General features: G+C 40.8%; 1 protein-coding gene and 1 long non-coding RNA gene across 2 annotated transcripts; both read left to right on the forward strand.

The window, feature by feature from the left end:
* Positions 1 to 3,292: 3,292 nt before the first annotated feature.
* On the forward strand, positions 3,293 to 8,719 carry LOC134088332 (uncharacterized). Its single transcript, XR_009939959.1, has 3 exons — positions 3,293 to 3,376; positions 8,383 to 8,487; positions 8,600 to 8,719. It is a non-coding gene; the product is annotated as an uncharacterized LOC134088332 (long non-coding RNA).
* A 47-nt stretch (positions 8,720 to 8,766) lies between these two features.
* LOC134089719 (uncharacterized) lies at positions 8,767 to 18,033 on the forward strand (the record flags this gene model as incomplete). Its single annotated transcript, XM_062544163.1, has 2 exons — positions 8,767 to 10,034; positions 17,889 to 18,033. Coding segments are annotated over 2 exons (1,413 nt in total), but the record flags the coding sequence as incomplete, so codon positions are not given.
* Between the last annotated feature and the right edge of the window lie 1,856 nt (positions 18,034 to 19,889).

Consider the following 19,889-nt stretch of genomic DNA (forward strand, 5'->3'; position numbering starts at 1 on the left):
ACTCTCTCGTACATTCATAATCAAATAATCCACTTTCCATTGCCAAGCGTGAACTTGCTTGAATGCGGGTACTCTGTTGATGTTTAAAACTATTGGATCTGCCCAGAGCACTCAGATCTGCCATAACCAATCACTAACATCCAGTATTTGTACCAAAGAGGGGAAACAACTGAGACACAGATTTAAGAGGCTGTGCACGTGAGCAGCAGAGTAGCAGCGTGTGCACAAGCTGTGACTGACAGGTAGCGATTCCTCCCCCCTTACGTGATCGCTTAAACAAAATAGGGAGCGCTCAATTTTTGTAAGCACGATTACAGGCTTTAGAGGGAGCTAGAGAATTCGGGATTTTCCCTAAATAGCCTATAATATTCTACCTCCAGAATCCCATGACAGTTCAAGCTAATATCACAAAAAAAAAAAATGCTGCCGATGGCAGCTTCCCTTTAAGCCAAAACCAAAGATCTTGGAACTGAAAGTAGGAAAGAAAAGATGGGGAGAAAGAGATTAAAGCACTGCAAGATTTGACGTGGCACATCATTGGTGGCTTTTGATAAGAAAGGCCTGCAATAGGAATACATCAGTGACAGCAAAGGATGTGGGGTGTTTGTTACAAACCCTTTTGAAAAAGGAGAGTTTATTTTGGAGTAGAGGAGAGCTGATTAGTAAAGAAGAATCTGAAAGGAGACTTGCCTACTATGATGACCGGGACAAGATATTTCTCTTACAGTTCAAATTCAATAGAAAGCTGTGGTGTATGGATGGACATGAGGGGTGCAAAGGAGCAGTAGCCTATGTGTTAAGAATTGTTTTAACTTGTGTATTTAGCATTCTCACTGGTTAACTTGTATTGTTAAGTTTACACTTAAGTTTGTTGTTTGGTTAAAATTACCAACCTGAATTTTACTTACATTCAACTTAAGTGATGTTGGTCTCATTTACCTTTATGGTTTACTGGTTAATAAATTGTTGATTCACCCATTATATTTCTTTTCTCGTATGCTATGCTAATAGTTGCTTAATTTGCTAGCTCAATTTCTTGACCTCTGTTCTCGGACGAGCCCCCATTTTCCAATTGCTTATAGGCACAGTTTTGCAAACAGGGCCTGATTTTTCAAAACACTACACATAATTAACGCTACACCCAAGTAGCAGCATCCCTTAGACATTTTGCAGAATGAAACACAAGTCAGAGCAATGCAATTATTTAACAAAACTTAACTCAACTTTTGTTGTCATATCACAAACACATCCATCATATGATCTGATTATGTTTGAATCAGTTACAGCTAGTGTACTTAACACGTGAGGTCCGGGGCCTTTTCAGGCACTTTGAGGCAGTCAGCTATACCTTGAGATTTTCATCTAACTAAAAACATCTAGGCAAAAGTGGCACATATGGTTATATTCTAGAGGTCCTCCACAATAATTATATGAGAGTAAAGTGGATGTAATGAAATTACTTTTTATTACAATTCAGTGTAAACACAACTATTTAAAAAAAATAACTATTTTAAAGGTCAAAGGTAAAAAAAGACACTATAAATATATTGAGCTAAGACTTTTGAAGTTTGAACCTTGAAAACAACGGTGTTGGCTCCATATAAGTAAAAAGAACATGTAAAAATGTTATTTAGTTTTACAAATTGGAGAAACAAGACTAAATTGGTCACTTAGTGAGTGTCTCTTTCAAATGCAAATTGCAAAAGAAGTTGACAAAACAAGTTTTTCTAACATACAGTAGTGTATGCTTAATTCTTAAAGCAACACTAAAGCACTTTTCCTCTGATTGATGCACACTATTTGTTTATCCAGCAAATTATCTTGTCTGTGGACATCGTTAAGTATGTTGCATGATTATATGAAAGTATGGTGTATTGCGATATCAAAGCAAGTCAAATGTGCAGTTTCTTATGTCTCTTTCCATCAAACTACAGATTCGCGGCCCCAGCCTTGGCGCAACTGGCTGGGGCACCTGCACCGCACGCCGGCGACCCGGGTTTGATTCCTGCCCCGAGGTCCTTTCCAGATCCCACCCCGACTCTCTCACCCATTCGCTTCCTGTCTCTCTCTACTGTCCTGTCAAAATTAAAGGCAAAAAAGCCCAAAAAATATACTTAAAAAAAAAAAAAAAAAAATACAGATTCGCTACCCGATCTGGTAAACTTACATAGTGTGGTTATAGCCGATAGAGGGGGGCCGCGAAGCGCATGCAGAAGTGCCGTTCACCCTATTGGAAAAATGACTTTATGGTCCAAAAAACTTTGTGTTGCTTTAATAATTTAATTTGTATGCACATATTCAGTGACTTTACACCCATCGGCCTGTAGATGGTGGTGTTGAGCAAAAGGGTTGTCGGCAGGGGACGTTGAGAAAAATTAGATACTCATTTATAATGTGTGTGGATGACATACTCCACATCCATACATTTACAGTTTGCCATGGCATTTCTGGAAAGAACAACAACATAAATTCTGATAATTTAACTCTTGCTGCTCCTTTTGGATAATGTCCTATCTTATGCTGACATTCAGGGTCTTAAAAAATCATTTTTCGCACCTGGCATCAACACAGTCACTCATCCGCCAATCATGGTGGTCACTGCAAGCATGTTTGTGCAAGAATTAGACGCCAACCATAGCAACAGAGCCTTTCTTCTTATCTTATGAGCTGTCAACAGATTTTGAATAGATTTTAAAAGACAACCTGTAATCCTTCAGTACCAAGTAACATTAAAAAAAAGCTTTGTTAGGCCCACTCAATTTTGTGAAATTGAGGTAAAACAGATGTTACTCTTTCTCGAAACTCTATGGTTTGAAAATCGGATGAGGTTGTTTCTGTCATAATAAACACACACACACACACACACACCTGGATGCCTGGATGTTGCCATTTCTGAGAAAAAGCAACATGGATACACATATGGATGTCTGTAAAATGCAAATGTTTAAATGGCCTCTCAAAACGGCATTTTGGACTTTCGTAAGCAGAGGGGCAGGTGCTCAGGCACCCATAACCCCCATTCACGTGTGCTAGAGTCCAACGCAGTATCTACCGATAGACCTATATATATGGGTGTGATAAATCATCATTATCGTCATTGTCAACACAGACCTGTTCCCCTGCCAACAGCTACTTTACCTACACGCCCTCCCCTTGTCCCTTCCTGTATCGGTCCCGCTGGTCTGTTTCACTCAAGAGATACACCTCTGAAACTCTCCTGCTGTCTGCGTTTTCCAACTACATGATAAATACAAAATAAAATCATGAGGTAGGGTTGATAACGAGTTGAGGACAAATTATTTGTGGCTGTCAGGCATCGGGAGCTGAAAGAGTTGAACCGCCTCAGATCCTGGAGGATGGGGATTTTCTACCTGAGGTGAGCACACATTTGAAGAACTTTGGAAGTCATAAACGTAAATCATTCAACCATGGTGATTTCTAAACAGAACACTACTACTGCACTCTGATTAAGTAAAAAATTACACACCATAAAGGGGATTGTCTCATTTTGATCCATGAATGTAGGATGAATATCGCAACTTTGCTTAGCCTAAAGGGCCCGGGTCCCTGTTAACACTCAAATCATGGACAGACAATTGGAAAACAAATGGAAAACACAGGTTTTCCCATTTAGGCTATATTATGATTTTCTGACCTTCCAAGTTAAACATGTGAAAAACTGTTCATGATGGAAAAGAGCATTTTGTATTTTTCTTGTCAAACGCTGAAAAAAAAAAAAAAGAAACTTTGGGCCGTCTTACATTGAGCTCCACCCTCGTTGGCCATGAGCCTGTCTCAGATGGCGTAGGACCTACTTAAATCAGTATAGGCTACACTTTATTGCAGGGCTGTGTGTGCACTGTGGAGTGCATACTGTAAATGTCAATTTGTTGTCGAAAATCAAACACCAATTCCGTACACTTAACAGAAATGACACTCAGAAATGTCCTCTATTTAACAGTGACATGGTTGTACTGTGTCAAAACATGAACAGTTTAGGCCAGGGTTTAACTAGCGGCTCGCAGCCGGATGTGATCCGTGTGATCCGGCTTCATATTTGGCTTTCATTACCATAACGGAGTGATTATTTGCACCCGGGTGTAAATAGTGGAATGGAGGCATTTTCTTATTTGCACCCAAACCGGAAATGCGTGCTATCCAACATAGCGGGACCATCTTGGCAGGAGATGGCCTACCTAAATCTAACAAGTTAGGATTATTAAAACTATATTTGAGATGGGAAAGTGGTGCTAAATTTCCACAAACTTTATTCAGTGAACGGGTAAAGCCGTCCGTTTGCAAGCACAATCAAGAAACACGATCTTTTTGTTTTGTTTACCGTTACCTAGCAACCCCAACAATTGAGTCAATAATTAGTATTCTCCCCTTCATTTTCAACGGGGCGCGGTACAGCGGTAAAGTGACAGATTTACCATGCTCGAGGTGCTGGGTTCGATCCTCTGATTAATTTTTTTTTTTTTTGCCTGCCAAAGTACGCACCATGACTTCTTTTTTCTTAGATGACGTTACCTCGCGGCAAATAAGAGTTTGTGCTTTTTGAACCTGTCAAAGATTTCCTGGTTTTATTTCAGTTATGAGTAGAGTTAAGTAGAAGTAGGCTTCAGTAGTTGTTAGAAAGGTTGTGTTTTGACTTTGAGCCCCCAACGCTGCCTGGAAGGCGCTTAGGCGTGGGTTAAGGTTAAGGTTAGGGTTAAGGTTAGGTTAAGGTTAGGGTTAAGGTTAGGTTAAGGTTAGGGTTAAGGTTAGGAGTAGGATTAAGTGTTTTTAAGTCAAGTGGCAGCGCTGCCTGGAAGACAACTCAGAAAACAACTCTTTAAAGTAGCTTGTCTTTGATGAAGCTACCACATGACCACTCATTACCCTAATATTTGTATAATCACTTCCAAGTAACCCAGACATGGCAAAACAGCTAAAAACTGTTCAAAACTATTAGGCCTGGCCTACTGTAGAGCTGGTAAATACACAGGCCTATTGACAGAGAACATGGATGTTAGACATCGGGTGCAAATAGTATTGTTGATTATTACACTATTTACACCCGGGTGTAAATAGTAATGTTGATTATTACACTATTTACACCCGGGTGTAAATAGTAATGTTGATTATTTGCACCCGGGTGTAAATAGTAATGTTCATTATTTACACCCGGGTGCAAATAGTCTCTGCCTTACTATAATCAATAGGCCTACAATAAAACGACAGTAGTGATTGACTGCATAAGTAGCTGACACCAGTCACACTGGGTTGTTAAATGGGTGCGTTCCTAAATTCAATCTGACACTCTGAAAATAGATTGGTTAAAAAGTTTCAGACCGTGCTCAGAGCGCTTAGTGGGAATTTGTGAATGAACCTATAACCTACACAGGTTTGTAGAATTGATGGTAAAAACGAGCAGTTCCAGTTGGAATAATTATTATGACCGCCGCTAGCACAGCGGTCGTATCATGATTGTCAACATTTATTTATTGATTATTTTTTCTCCCGTCATCTACTTCCTGAATTTTTGGTCAACGATTCCCAGGACACCGTAGCACCGGGGCACATGAAACTTTGTGGGCATGTAGCCCCAGTAGACTTTTACGAAAGAATTTAGTTTGGTCCCTGGGGGCCACTTCACCCCCGTCCTGTATTGTTCCTTTTGCTAGTCGTTGGCTTATTAGCTTTCACTTGCTCCACAGGTCACCCGTTTTCACTGTCCACACCAAAAAACTTCTCCAACACATTATCCGTGCCTCATTATCTGTCGTGAGTGTTAGGAAAATCTTCCAAGTAGTTAAGATTTTAAGAAACAAGAACCACAACAAGTAGTATGTTTTTTGACTCTTGCCCAGGGGAGAAAGTGTACAGACAAGAGGATTCCCCTCCCTGCTAAACAATCTCTGTCCTCTGAAACTCAGGGTAACTTTTTATTGCAAGAAGTGTGGCCTTGTCCTTATTCGTCCTGACTCCCATATCCTGTTTCCCTTGACGCACATAAGGACAATGTTGGCAAAAATAATCTTTGCATCAGAAGTGCACGTATACATGAATATTGGCAAGATAACTGTGAGGCAGTGCACGTATACATGAATAGTTGGCAAGATAACTGTGAGACACACCTAAATGTCCTTAACAATGATAATAACATAATGCACGCTATTGGCCGGTGACGCGCCGAAAACTAAACTTAAGCGCCGGGAAGTGCAATAGAAACAAAGCGCAGCCTCGCCAGACTAATGTTCAATCTTAAAAGATTAAGCTTAGTATGGTGAAAACCAGACTATACAATAGACATAAAGCAATTAAAACCAGAAAAGAACAGAGAGCGCAGACCTCCGCCCGTATTGTTCTTCCTAGGATGTTATACATTTGAACCTAAACTATTCAGATCGCCACCACGTGGCCATACCATGCCATTACACCACTAAGTGAAAAGCATAAATGGACTTACGCCCTTCTGACTCTAACTGCCTCTGCATGTTCACAGGGAAGACCTTTGTTTTTAGTTTAGTAACCTTAAAGGGACACTTCACCAATTAGCATTAAGCTTTGTACCTTTAGAAAACCAGTCATGTTTTTGAATGGTCGTGCATCATTTCCTCAGTTTGCCTTGAGATGGAAGAAATACGGATTTCAATGTTGGACTTCCTGCTTTCAATGATGTAAAAATCATAATTTTACATCATTGAAAGCAGGAAGTCCTATTCATGGGTTTCATTGAAATCCGTATTTCTCCTATCCCAAGGTAAACTGAGGGAATGATGCACGACCATTCAAAAACATGACTGGTTTTCTAAAGATACAAAGCTTAATGCTAATCGGTGAAGTGTCCCTTTAAATGTTATACATATTTTACTTCTAGAATTTTGTCAGTTAGAATGAGCTCATCAATATCATTCAGGTGATATGTAACTCAATTTTGACCAAAATGTCACTTACGCACTCTTGCTTCTCAGCTTCTTTTTTAGTCCTTTGCCAGTCACACCGCTGAATTTAAGATGGCTGTCAAATACCCACCCACTCATTAGCTGACACGCTGGTGTTCAATTAAGTTGACCATGCCAAAGCCCTATAAATACTACGATCACTACCAGGCGAGGTGGAACCATGGACTCAAAAGGACATAATTTCACAGTTGCAGAACCCATGCATTGCTGGAGGGTGTAAAGTGGCATAATGCCTCAGTTGTCAGAGAGTTCTGTTGGTGGCGGAATGGTGACAAACAGAAAGATGTTTGGGTTGAAATCACCCAGAATGTTAATGCAATGGGGTCTGGGCAGAAGAGGACCTTGGAGCAGGTGAAATGTAGGTGGAAAAATCTGAGGGCTGGAGCCACAAAGGACCTTGCTGAAAAAAAGAACACCCACACAGGCAACAAACCATTTAAGAAAGGTGACTACTGTACACAGATGTGGTTCTGGACATTACTTGAGGTGAGAATGGTAAATCTCTGCACGGTATTCAAGGTGTTGTAGGGGATGGTGAGTTTATGATTGAGGAATAAAGTGACCCAGTTCCTCCTAATACAGAGGAGACATATTCTGGATCATCGCCCTATTATTGTATTGAGCAACCTGGATCCTCACTGGTGGAGCCAGCAGTCACAGGAGCTCAGAAAAGAGGCTTGAAGCGTCCTTTGCAAAATAGTAATGATGATGCCTAAGAAACTCTTCTTAAACAAGAAACTCAAAGAGCAGAAGCACAGATACTACTGGCCGAGGACAAAATCAAGCTGACCAAACTGCAGCAAACCAGGGCGAAACTTGGAATCCACCTCCTAAACGCAGGGCTTGAAAATGCGGGTCGCTCCCTCTCAGATGAAGAACCCTGAACATTATTTTGGACATTTTTTTAAAAATTATTATTATTATTTAAGACGTTTCAATATATCCACATTGTATTTGTTAATGTATATTTGTTTTTATTTGTTGGGGCTCAGATGAGGCGTCATAAAATAAATTATAAATGGAAGCAGATGTTTATGTTTTGTCTCAAAATAAATATTCAAAGCGACCCCATCATGTTGACTCTTGTTCTTTACATACACTATATTGGCAAAAGTATTGGGTCACCTGCCTTGACCCCACATGAACTTTAGTCACATCCTATTCTAAATCCATAGGGTTTATTATGACATTGGTCCACTCATTTGAACTCCTGCATGGCGTGAAGTGAAAGCTGTTGTCTTACAAGACCACTCTCTTACTCGCTTTGGCCACCACATAAGGAGCCGGCGAATTGCATGCCCTCTCTGTTCATCAAGTTTAGTCGTCGGTCTGTTGCCTCATATTTTGCAAAGCAGAAAAACAAAAAAATATCTATTATGCGTTAATATTAAGATGTTCTACTTCAGTATCATTCTTATTGATGTCTATTTTTCAGTTGGTAAAGCACTACTTTGCTTGCTTGCCGTGACTGAACACCACTGGCATACACATCCCTGAACATCAGCAAAACCCACTGGAAAGAATTAACGCAAAGAAGAGTGTGAGTGTACCATTACACATCTACACACACTACATTTTTTGGTGTTTGCAAGGCTAATTAGATGGTTTTACTCATTTAATTCGTAATTTTGTGTGCCACTGTCATTCAACAGGCATGATGCAGAGGAAGCTTGCGCTGCTGGTTGGCGTCACCACGTTTACCTTCCTCCTGATGCTGAAGTGGGAGCATGTGATACACCTGGTGAACCTGATGAGAAGTGAAAGACCCTCAGCTGAGCCTGAACTGTGGCCAGAACCCACACTGCAGTCAAGGCAATGTGCGCCCCCGGACCCCATCACCCCCATCCCAGGCTCAAAACACCTCATGGTGTCTGCCTTTAAAGACCACAGACTGGGTGGGGCCATCCGGGTCATCAGCATCATCCGCAGGCAGGAACTGCAGCCGCTCTACTGCGTCCTTTGTGCCAATGACGACGCTTACGTTAATGCTAATTGTAGTACTAGCACTGATGCTAAGGATCTGAGTCGGTGCACAACTTCACAGGCAAATGTTGACGTGCACTCAGACCACTTTGGCTTTCCTTTTCAGACTTCAGATGTGTTTTGCAAAAGTCCATCATCACAGCAAGCCACACATGTTAGCATAACAACTGACCGAACCGCCATCCACAATTTGCCATTTTTACTAATTAAAAACCAGGAGGTCAAAGAATCATTTAGGTACAACTTCACCATATGCATATCCAACCTATTTGGGAAGTACAATAATGCCCTCCAGTTTGCACAGACCATGGAGGTGTACAAGTTGATTGGGGTTCAGAAGGTTGTCATCTACAACACCAGCTGTGGCCCAGATGTTGAGAAAGTTCTTACGTATTATAGGAGAGAGGGTATGCTGGAAGTTGTGCCTTGGCCTATAGACAAGTTTCTAATGCCCTCTGCTGGGTGGAATCATGACTTGCATCCTGGGGACATCCACTATTACGGACAGCTGACCACTCTGAATGAATGCATGTACAGATACATGTACCTATCGAAGTACCTCCTGCTGCATGATCTTGACGAGATCATTATGCCTTACAAACATGCCAACCTGGAGAAGCTAATGGATTCACTACAGTTAAACCATCCCAATGCAGGAGTCTTCATAATAAAAAACTCTGTCTTCCCTACCACGGAGTTCGATAATAGCAGCCGATTTCGTCTGCCTCAGTGGAACAGCGTGCCTGGTGTGAACATCCTGGAGCACATCTACCAAGAGCCGTACAGGACGAACGTGTTCAATCCCGCCAAGCTGATTATCAACCCACGGAGAGTGGAGCAGACATCAGTCCACTCCACGCTGAAGCAGTTCGGACATGTTATCAGAATCCCATTCGAAATATGTCTGACAATCCACATCAGGCACCCACTGCAAGAGAACATTTCCAAAAAACAGCTTATTGTGGACAAGAAACTCTGGGAGTTTGCAGAAATATTAATTCCCAGGATTGATCAAGCTCTGGAGGAATCAGGCCTGACAACTGGGAAGCCTACCCCCCATGACATGAATATAATCACAGACAATGCATATATAATAAAACAATTGTATGTTGTTTGTGCTGCTATTGTGCTGGTTTCTGTCGTAATAGGTACTGTGTGTGTGCTCAAAAGGGTTTAAAGTAAATAAACATTATTTTATGGACAGTTGCTCTAGTAAGTTATTGATGTAGTAGGGCATGGATCACCAAACTAAGGCCCGTTGGCAGACTCAGGCCCGCCACCCCCCTTTCACCGCCCCCCAGCCCCTCTGCCCTACAACTTGAACCGGCCCTATGAGGCAATCCTCAAAAGTCGACACAATTAGGTCATCGAAGACAATAGGGCTCGGGATCATGACGTGAAAACTTCGCGGGCACAGCCATATTGGCAGCCTCACTCCTTAGTTTACTATGGATTACTATGGATTTACTCCCGCCTATTAGTGTGTTCCTGTTACTTCGTTTTTGCCTTCTTGGTCGTATGTTGCTGTGTAGTGGGGTGTAACAGCACCAACCATGATCGCAAGAGGAAAAGAATCGCTAATACTACATTTCTGCTTCTCGTCTTCTGCATCTGAATGAATGGATATTACGCTCGGTGCGCTACCAATATGGCGGCCGGCTATATTCCTAGAATGCAAGGCTTGTTCCCGAGCCCTATTAAATGTTTCATGTCTTTTTAGTTTGCATTAAAGGGATAATCCGGAGTGAAATGCACTTTGGATCAATTTTTCGGACTATTGGGAGTACATACGTTGAGTTGACACCAAAATCATGTCATTCGGATGTATTTTGAGAAAGTTCTAGTTCACCGTTTTTAGCCAAAACTCGTTAGCCTGGAAGTGACCGGGGCAGGTCCTTTCGCCACTACAAAACGCTATTTTTATACCTCTTCTACTGTTCCAAACAACGCTACACTTACGTGGTAGTGAGTAGAGAGTCCCTAAAGCCAAACCGAAGTATCCCCACGTCTTTATGTGGTCGGATAGAGAGTCCAGAATGAATTTAATCGAGTCAGTACCTTCCGGAAATGTCGCTGCGGCAGCTGCGCAACGCTTCAACAACACTTTACTAACATTTCCGGAAAGGTATGACTCGATTAAATTCATTCTGGACTCTCTATCCGACCACATAAAGACGTGAGGATACTTCGGTTTGGCTTTAGGGACCCTCTACTCACTACCACGTAAGTGTAGCGTTGTTTGGAACAGTAGAAGAGGTATAAAAATAGCGTTTTGTAGCGGCGAAAGGACCTGCCCCGGTCACTTACAGGCTAACGAGTTTTGGCTAAAAACGGTGAACTCGAACTTTCTCAAAATACATCCGAATGACATGATTTTGGTGTCAACTCAACGTATGTTCTCCCAATAGTCCGAAAAATTGATCTAAAGTGCATTTCACTCCGGATTATCCCTTTAAGGATTAAAGTTCAACTGTTCGAAATGTTGTAGGGCCTACCGTTAACAAAAATAATTAGGCCTGTTGATTGTTGGCTTTTGCATTATTATTATTATAAAATAAATAAAAAACCCTCTGTTTTGTTGACAAATCGCACCCTGATGATGCGCTACCACAAAACTAGCAAAAAAGTTAGAGTGGCTGCGTCTCTTTCCCGGGTTCTATTAAAAATTCTCCATCTCTCCTCTGTGGATAGCTGTCAAACATTTTCAATTGAATACTTGCTGTCTAATTTCTCCTCAATCTCTCTATATGCAAAAATTATAATAAAGTTCCACATAGACACAAATAGAAATACTATTTTAATGTCACGGATCATTACAAATTTACTGCAAATTTACTGCATGGCAACCATTCATATGGAGGGAATATATTTCTTGCCGGAAGAATGATTATCGTTACATTTTCGTTGCTGTGCCTTCGTTTCATGAAATCTTGCTAGATCGACGTATTAACCGCTTTAGAAAAGCAATAAGCCGGCCCCAGCCGTGGCGCAACTGGCTGGGGCACCTGCACCGCACGCCGGCGACCCGGGTTCGATTCCCACCCCGTGGTCCTTTCCGGATCCCACCCCGACTCTCTCACCCATTCGCTTCCTGTCTCTCTCTACTGTCCTGTAAAAATTAAAGGCACAAAAGCCCAAAAAATATACTTAAAAAAAGAAAAAAAAGAAAAGCAATAAGCCACTCGAGTCCGTGGGGTATGCTGTATAATCAAACAGCTATAGGCACAACAACGCCCCTTAGCTGTTAGATTATACAGTATAACCCACGGCCTATCGGGGCTTATTGATATACAACATTCCAAAGCGTAGACTCTTAGGAATCAATTATGACAACCTTTTCCATGTAAAATATGTGTACTGATTTACAGGATCAAATTTAGTCTGAAAATGTATGTCTGAATGCAAAATGGACAGCTCTGGTCAGTTCAGAGATTTTTGTAATCCAGCAGAAACAGCAACAGTAAGAAAAACGGAGTGATTATTTGCACCCGGGTCCCGGGTGTAAATAGTAGAATGGAGGCATTTTCTTATTGCACCCAAACCTGATATGTGCGTGCTATCCAACATAGCGGGGACCATCTTGGCAGGAGATGGCCTACCGAAGTCCTAAATCTAACAAATTAGGATTATTATTCTCCTAGAGCGTTTGAGCTTTTCAAACACTAAAAAATCAGGCCCGATCCGGTGTAGGTTGCTTGTTAATGTCGGATGGCTACTGGTTGTCGTTTTTCCGGTAATCCCGTTTTTAGACCCTTGTAGTTCCGCCATGCTCCACCAGAGGCGTTTCCCCATTGAAATGAATGGGGGACTGTTCAGGCGTTTACATCACTGCCCCCTCGTGAGCAAGCCCACTCTTGCAGCTCCTCCTCGGAGATGCACATTTCTAGTTAAAACAATATTTTAGATGGGAAAGTGGTGCTAAATTGCCATAAACTTTGTAATGATAAAACTGTCTGTTTGTAAGCAAAATCAAGAAATACGATCTTTTAGTTTGTTTACCATTACCTAGCATCCACAACGTAGGCTAGTTCAAATATTAGTAGTATGCTGTTTTGATACCACAGAACACAGTGTAGATTCTAGCAGGTAAGTGATCGGGTTACTACTTAGGGATCTAAGGTTCGAATCTCACTGGAAACGCTGTCTCTTTTTTTGCATGCCAAAGTACGAACGACTTCCTCTCTTTTCTTAGATGAAAACATCCATGCAAAAGTGACACGTTTTTTTTTTTTTTTTTATCTAAATAAAGTGTAAACACAACCGTACAAAATCCTATTTTCAAAGGTCTTCAAACTGTATAAAAAACACACACTATGAATATATCTGTCGAAAACGTTTGAAGTCTGCATCTTGTAAACATAAGAACTGGTTACATAAAAGTGAAAAAAAAACATTCAGAAATATTTGGTGGTTTCACTACTAATTGGAAAAGTTTAAATGGCATGGAATAAGTTTGATTTCTTCACAGCCAAGTGATCTTTCAGGTGAATACAAATTAGATGGGTCACAGCTATAACTGTCCCCTCCCCACTGTCACTGGTAACTGTCAATGGGCCATCTGTCTTGAAAAGAAGCCAAAACACAGGAAATCCAGATCAGATAAAAAATACTTTTTTTGGATGAATCTTCTAAAAGGAATGTGTCCAACATGTCCTTAGCCTACCTGGTCAGGGTCACTACATAAACAAAAGGTAGCCTATGCATGGGCTATGAATTATTCACATTATTCAGATGCAGTTATCAATGCTAAACTATGGTATGTTTGCTAATATAAGGCCAATTTAAACCCGAGATTCACAATGAGCTACAACCTTTCCTTTACTGTCTACGGCTACAACCTTCTGAAACATCAACTAAACCCCGTCAACTCGTTGCAACATTCTTTCTAAAAGATGATGATTTCCAGCCAGATCAACTAGCAGTAGCAGACTGCTGGCGTGTAGTTCTAAGCTAGCAAAAAAAATCATTATGTTTAGCTAACGTCAAACAATCGAAAATATTACGTTCGTGTTTGTGCTGCACTGATTGAACAAATACCATAGATCTCTGCGTTTACCCTCTTTGGATTGAATGAGTTACGTCGCGCCATAAAAGCTGAGGTAGGCTAATTACCTTTTTTACCTCATAAACTCAAAACGGAATGTAACAGATGAGACTATGGCAATGCAATAGCCTACCTATGTTTACTTATGGTAGCTGATCAATATATGGTCTGTTATTTAGCAGACGCTATAAAGCTAGTCTCTATAATGTGTGGCGGAATAGCACTTGGTAGCACTTCGACTCGGCGCAGTAATATCACCAGTCTTGCACTTTCAGCTTCACTTTGGAGTGAGGATATTACTGCGCCAAGTCACGAATGGCAAATTTCTGTGTGACCCATCTGCCAGACCAGTTACAGCAAAATACAGGATGGCTATTGTCACAAAGTCGGCACAGTCCCCTCCCATTGAGAACAACTGAGTCTGTTTGTCCATTTCTTTTACTGTCTATGAACTAAACACGTTTATTTGTAAATGTCAAAAATATATTTACAAAAAATACAAATACACGTATATTTGTACAAATCCCTTTATATATTTGTATGTTACATTTGTATAAATGCGTTTGCATTTGTGTATTTACAAATACATATCTATTTGTGCAGACCTCTTCACAAATATTTGAGACAATTCTCCTCCCATATATAAGTAGGCTAGCAGAATCAAGCTTGGAAATGGATATAGCCAGACAGATAACATTGTGCAAGGTGCGTGCTAGGCTAGCACGTCTTTGGTTGAACTTGAACTTGAGGTGCAAAAGGATTGTGATATCATTACTTTAAACGCACAAACGTTCGACCCATTGATTTACATTGAATTTTAACACGTTTATGGCAAATATCGTAAAAAAGTTTAAAGGAACCGTATGTAAGAAATGTATTTCAATTAATCATAAAATAGTCAGGGGATCTATGTGGATTCCATGGGACTGAAATATTCATTTTTGGAGAGTGGTTGGACTTCAGTGTTCAATGAACATGAAGAAATATATGATATTGTTTATTTCACTGTAAGGCGATACACTATAGGTGAATACAGTAGGGCAACATTTTTAACCAACAGGTATCACTATGAAACTTCCCCAGTTGATTACTTACATTAACAAAAGAAAAAAATGTATTACAAGTTTTCTGTAATTTAATGTTTTATGCAAATTATGCATTATCTAATTAGATACGCACTAATTTGCATACATTTTAAAACACAAAATCTGAGCTTTGGATAAAGCAGGTTCATTTTTTTTTCATTGTGTTAACATATGAGATGGGAGAAAATTACAGAGGGATTGATGAATATCTACTTCTGTTCTCCTGTAAATAGAAACATACTGTCAATAGCCTTGAAAAATCGTTTTTAAGAACAAAATGTCATGTCAGGAATAATATGTCAACCATTGTGTTTTTAACACAGTACAAACCCCTCTCCATTCCTTAAGTATGAACAGTGGATAGTGAACATGTTTTAAACACACTTAATCAAACTCAAACATAGAGCAAATTATTAGTCCATTAGGGTTATGTGATGATAAAGCTATTTTAGGACATGTTCATGAAAAAGGCAATCCTTCCATTTTTGTTTTGTGCAATTTACCTAGATCAGTGGTCCCAAATCCATATTTGTAACCTTATTTTAGAGATTTAGGATGGGATATGTTCTGACATTCACAACCTCTGACATTTGCCTCTCTTCCTGCTAACATCAGCAGAACATGAATCTTTCATTAACCCTTTCATGCGCAACGTCCACATGCGTGGACAGTAACTTTAACTCTGTTTTCTACTTATTTATCATGTTGATATACACCAATCCACTTCAGGGCAGTTTTAGTAGGTCCTTGGCAATATGTATCATCTTATATTTGGAATATTGACTGCTTGATGACATCATCAATTCAGCATGAGTGACAGTAATGGCCATATGCTGAATGCTCCAGGCATATCTGTAAAAAGCTAGTACTCAAGAAGGCAAAATCATGTAAAAAAAAATATTATGCTGTACAGGAGAGTGTGTTGAGTCTGTAGACCCTAAAAAGCAACTGTCCACGTATGTGGATGTTGCGCAACAGAGGAGTTAAATGGCCAAAAAATAGATTTTGTAACTAGGACTTTTTTTTTTTTTTTTTTTCAAATATGATTTTAATTGCTTTAAATTACAAAGAAACAAACATTTGGTAAACATATTTATAAATAATGACCTAATTACATGTGGTAATGCCAAGGTGGTATGGTAATATGGGGGTAGTAGAGGGTTGGGTTGGTAGTAGAGGGGTGGGTATGAGAGTACTAGAGCTGTGGATGGATTAGTAGTAGAGGGGTGGGTAGTATGGATGTAGTAGAGGGGTGGTTGGGTAGTGGTGGTAGTAGAGGTGGGTAATATGGGGGTAGTAGAGGGGTGGGTGAGGGTCGTGAGCAATAATGGGGGTAGTAGAGGGGTTGGGCGGGTAGTATGGAGGTAGTAGAGAGGTGGGTGGGTAGTATGGGGGTAGTGGAGGGCTGGGTGGGTAGTATGGAGGAAGTAGAGGGCCATAGTTTCCACATTTTCTGTCATTACATTTTATCCTTTTTTACCCCTTTGTTGCGCACTGTCCACATACGTGGACAATAACATAACTTCTATATAAAAGCATATTTTTAAAAAATTGCAACTGATTTTCAATATTGGGCTCATATAGAGTACTAAAATCAATACTAAAAAAATCTAGACACTTTTTTTCATAATGCGTGCATGAAAGGGTTAAAGACGGATGAATGAGAGACATTTCATGAAGTGAGTAGGCTACAGCAACTGGAAATGCAGAGAATGTATCTCAACAGTTTGCCAATAGCATTGACTGCACAGACCTCACAAAGGAAAATGAGAGTACTGAGCCTAGGCACAGGCAAGGTGCCAGGCCAAAAAGCAAAAAAATAATACAAGAACTGTATGTACCTCAAGACCAGTAAACTCAGATGTTAATTCCAGGCCTTGTATCAGAAATACAGATCAGCAAACTACTATATAGGGCTTGTAGTCCTAGGGAGACCCAGGGCCTCTAAAACTATGGAACAGATTTGAATGCCTCCAAGACGTGAGAGAGGATTTTCCCAGGGAAAAAACCCAAAACTGGCAGCGAGCAAACCACAACAATAGAAAGACAGGCACAGACAAGAAGCAACACTCGGCACCTGTTCATCCCACAACTAGGTGACTCTGCTGTGAGACTTTTAAATGGGGAAAGGATGATTGTATGTTGTTTCCCAAATGTTTCAGTGTCTGACTAAAAAAACAAACTTGCAGAACTGGTGTCAAAATATACAACTATTAAGCGCATCATTGTGCATGTTGGAGCAAATTACACTCTCCTGCACCCAACATTTTTTCTGCGAACCTTGAGCCAAGGCTCTGATAAGCACTCAGTAGCCACACAGACGGAACAAGCTGAGGACATCAACATGCAGACCTTGGAGAAACGTAAACAACCAGAGCAACAATGCCCAGCCACGTCCACTGGACATGATAAGATGGGCACTACTGAAATGATTCATAGTAAATCACTGGCGTCAAACTCTGCGAAATCTCAACAAACAAATGGATGTCATTAGTAGGAGGAGATAGCACCTATCAAAGCTGCTGGGAGGCTATCAGAAAGGAAGGGTCATGTACCAGTGCCCCTCCCCACCTCTGTTGACTCCTTGCCACCACAAAGCCACAACAACATGGAATACACTGGAATACTTGCTAAAATGAAGCAACAAACCCACCTCAGATGGACAACAAAATGGAATACACTGGAATACTTGCTGAAAGCAAAGCAACAAACCCCCAAGGACCTTAATCAGGCAGATGGAGACTTCTGACTTTTATTCAACCCCGACTTCCTTGATCTCCAATCACCACTCACACCCAATAACCACCCCACACAATCAAACTCCCCCAGACCACCCAAACCCACCATCTCCCATCCCCATCTCATCAACCTGGCCACCACCCAAACAAACTCCCCAGGATCCCCCACATACCCAGCACATGATGTTCCCGACAACAATGGAGAGACTGCTACCAGTAGCCAGGCAGATTTTTAACAGCCCAAGACCTTCAACACTGAAGCGCAGTGCACCTCCACACCCTCCTCATGCAAAAGGATCACCTAAGCAGTGATATTCTGTGGGTCCCTGCAATAGAAATGGTAGTGACAGTAGTTTTGAGAACATGCCGGGACCCAGTAAGCCTATGTCATGTTCTATTCCTGTTACCTGTACCACTACAGCCTCAGATTTCCCAAGTGGATCATAGGTTCCCAACTCTTACAGCAAAACTAGCGCTCCTAAATATAAGATCTCTTTCAAACAAATCATTCTTAATTAATGATCTTATTTGCACACACAACCTTGATTTCTTACTCTTAACTGAGACATGGTTAGACCAAGCAAACAGTGCTACCCTCATCGAATCAGCTCCCCAAAATGTTTTGAGTGCTACTACTTGAGTTTTTTGAGTGCTACTAGAGCAAATAAAAGAGGAGGGGGGGTAGCTACAATTTTCAAGGCATCCTTTCAGAACACTCAGGGGAGCGTACCTATGTTCCCCAGGTCCTATGTTCCCCGGGTCCTATGTTCCCCACTTTGTATGGGACGGGGAACATAAGACCCTTTTTTTTCTTAATTTTAAAAAGGGTCCGATGTTCCCCGGTTTTCCCAAAAAGGGTCCTATGTTCCCCCGTATGTATTGCAACCGGGGAACATAGGACCCTTTTGGGGAAAACCGGGGAACATACCCGGGGAACATAGGGATGACCCCGCACTCAGTCGTTATTTGGTGACTTTACTTCATTTGAATATCTGTGTGCAAGCATTAAGTCTTCTCAGATTTTATTACGGACTATTTACAGGCCTACTAGTTAGGCCTACCTTACATTGACAGACTTTGCAAAGATTTGGAAAAGATTTTTTAAAGACCCTCTCACATCTAAAGACAATTCATCCAGTTTCTAGTCACAGTCTAGTCACAGGCCAGTCTCAGATTAGGATTTTGCAAAGACTGTGGGTCACTGTTTACAAGACTGCTACAAGATTCCTTCAAATTATTTCCATCGTGCACTACATATCAACAGGAACTCATATACGATAAACTACTCATATCAAAGCAATTTTTTCGCGTTTCTGCAGCATTGTTTGATGTGTGACATCACAATCAGATATACTGTAGAGTTGCTCTGTCATGTAGAATAGCCGACTAATAAATTATAAGAAATCAAATTAATCATATAGGCTACAGCTGTCGCCTATTTTGCCCCTTCCTGTTTCGTGTTGGAGCGAGGTCACTATTGGTTTTAAATGTTCACGTCACTATTTGCATGAGCCACGACTAAAAAGTGGAAACGGAAACGCAAAAGTGGTTGACATTTCATATTTATCGATTATAAATATGAAATCAGTATACACGGCAGATGGCTAGGTGGCAACACTATAAAGATCAAGTGCCTGCATATAATCTTACTTCTCTACCTGTTCACTCCTACCGCCCAAAATACAGTAAACAAAACAACTAATTCATGAAAGGACTTTTGAATGTGAATTACAGCGCCTATGCAAGTTGAAGCTCCACAGGGATTGGCATGTTGATGTTTTCCGGTGTTGTCGCATGCTTGTCACGTCATTTCTATGTCACAAGAAACGCAGTTTTCCGTTTTTCATCCTTTGCACGGTGACGCAAGAGTGGAGTGTTTTTAAGATTTCCACTCTGGAGGGTGGTTTCGCTTTCTTGCGTTTTCAATCCCCCAAAACGCCGATACCATGTAAATGATATAGGGCATCCGCAAAAACGTTTTGCGTTTTTAACCCGTTTTTGTTTCCGTGTAAAGTGCCCCTAAGTCTATAGGGAAATTTTAATAGTTTTTGTTTAATAGTTCAAAAAGCATAGTATAAAAGTTATAAAGTTG

Source organism: Sardina pilchardus, chromosome 8 (assembly GCF_963854185.1).
Source record: "Sardina pilchardus chromosome 8, fSarPil1.1, whole genome shotgun sequence".
Classification (NCBI taxonomy): Eukaryota; Metazoa; Chordata; class Actinopteri; order Clupeiformes; family Clupeidae; genus Sardina; species Sardina pilchardus.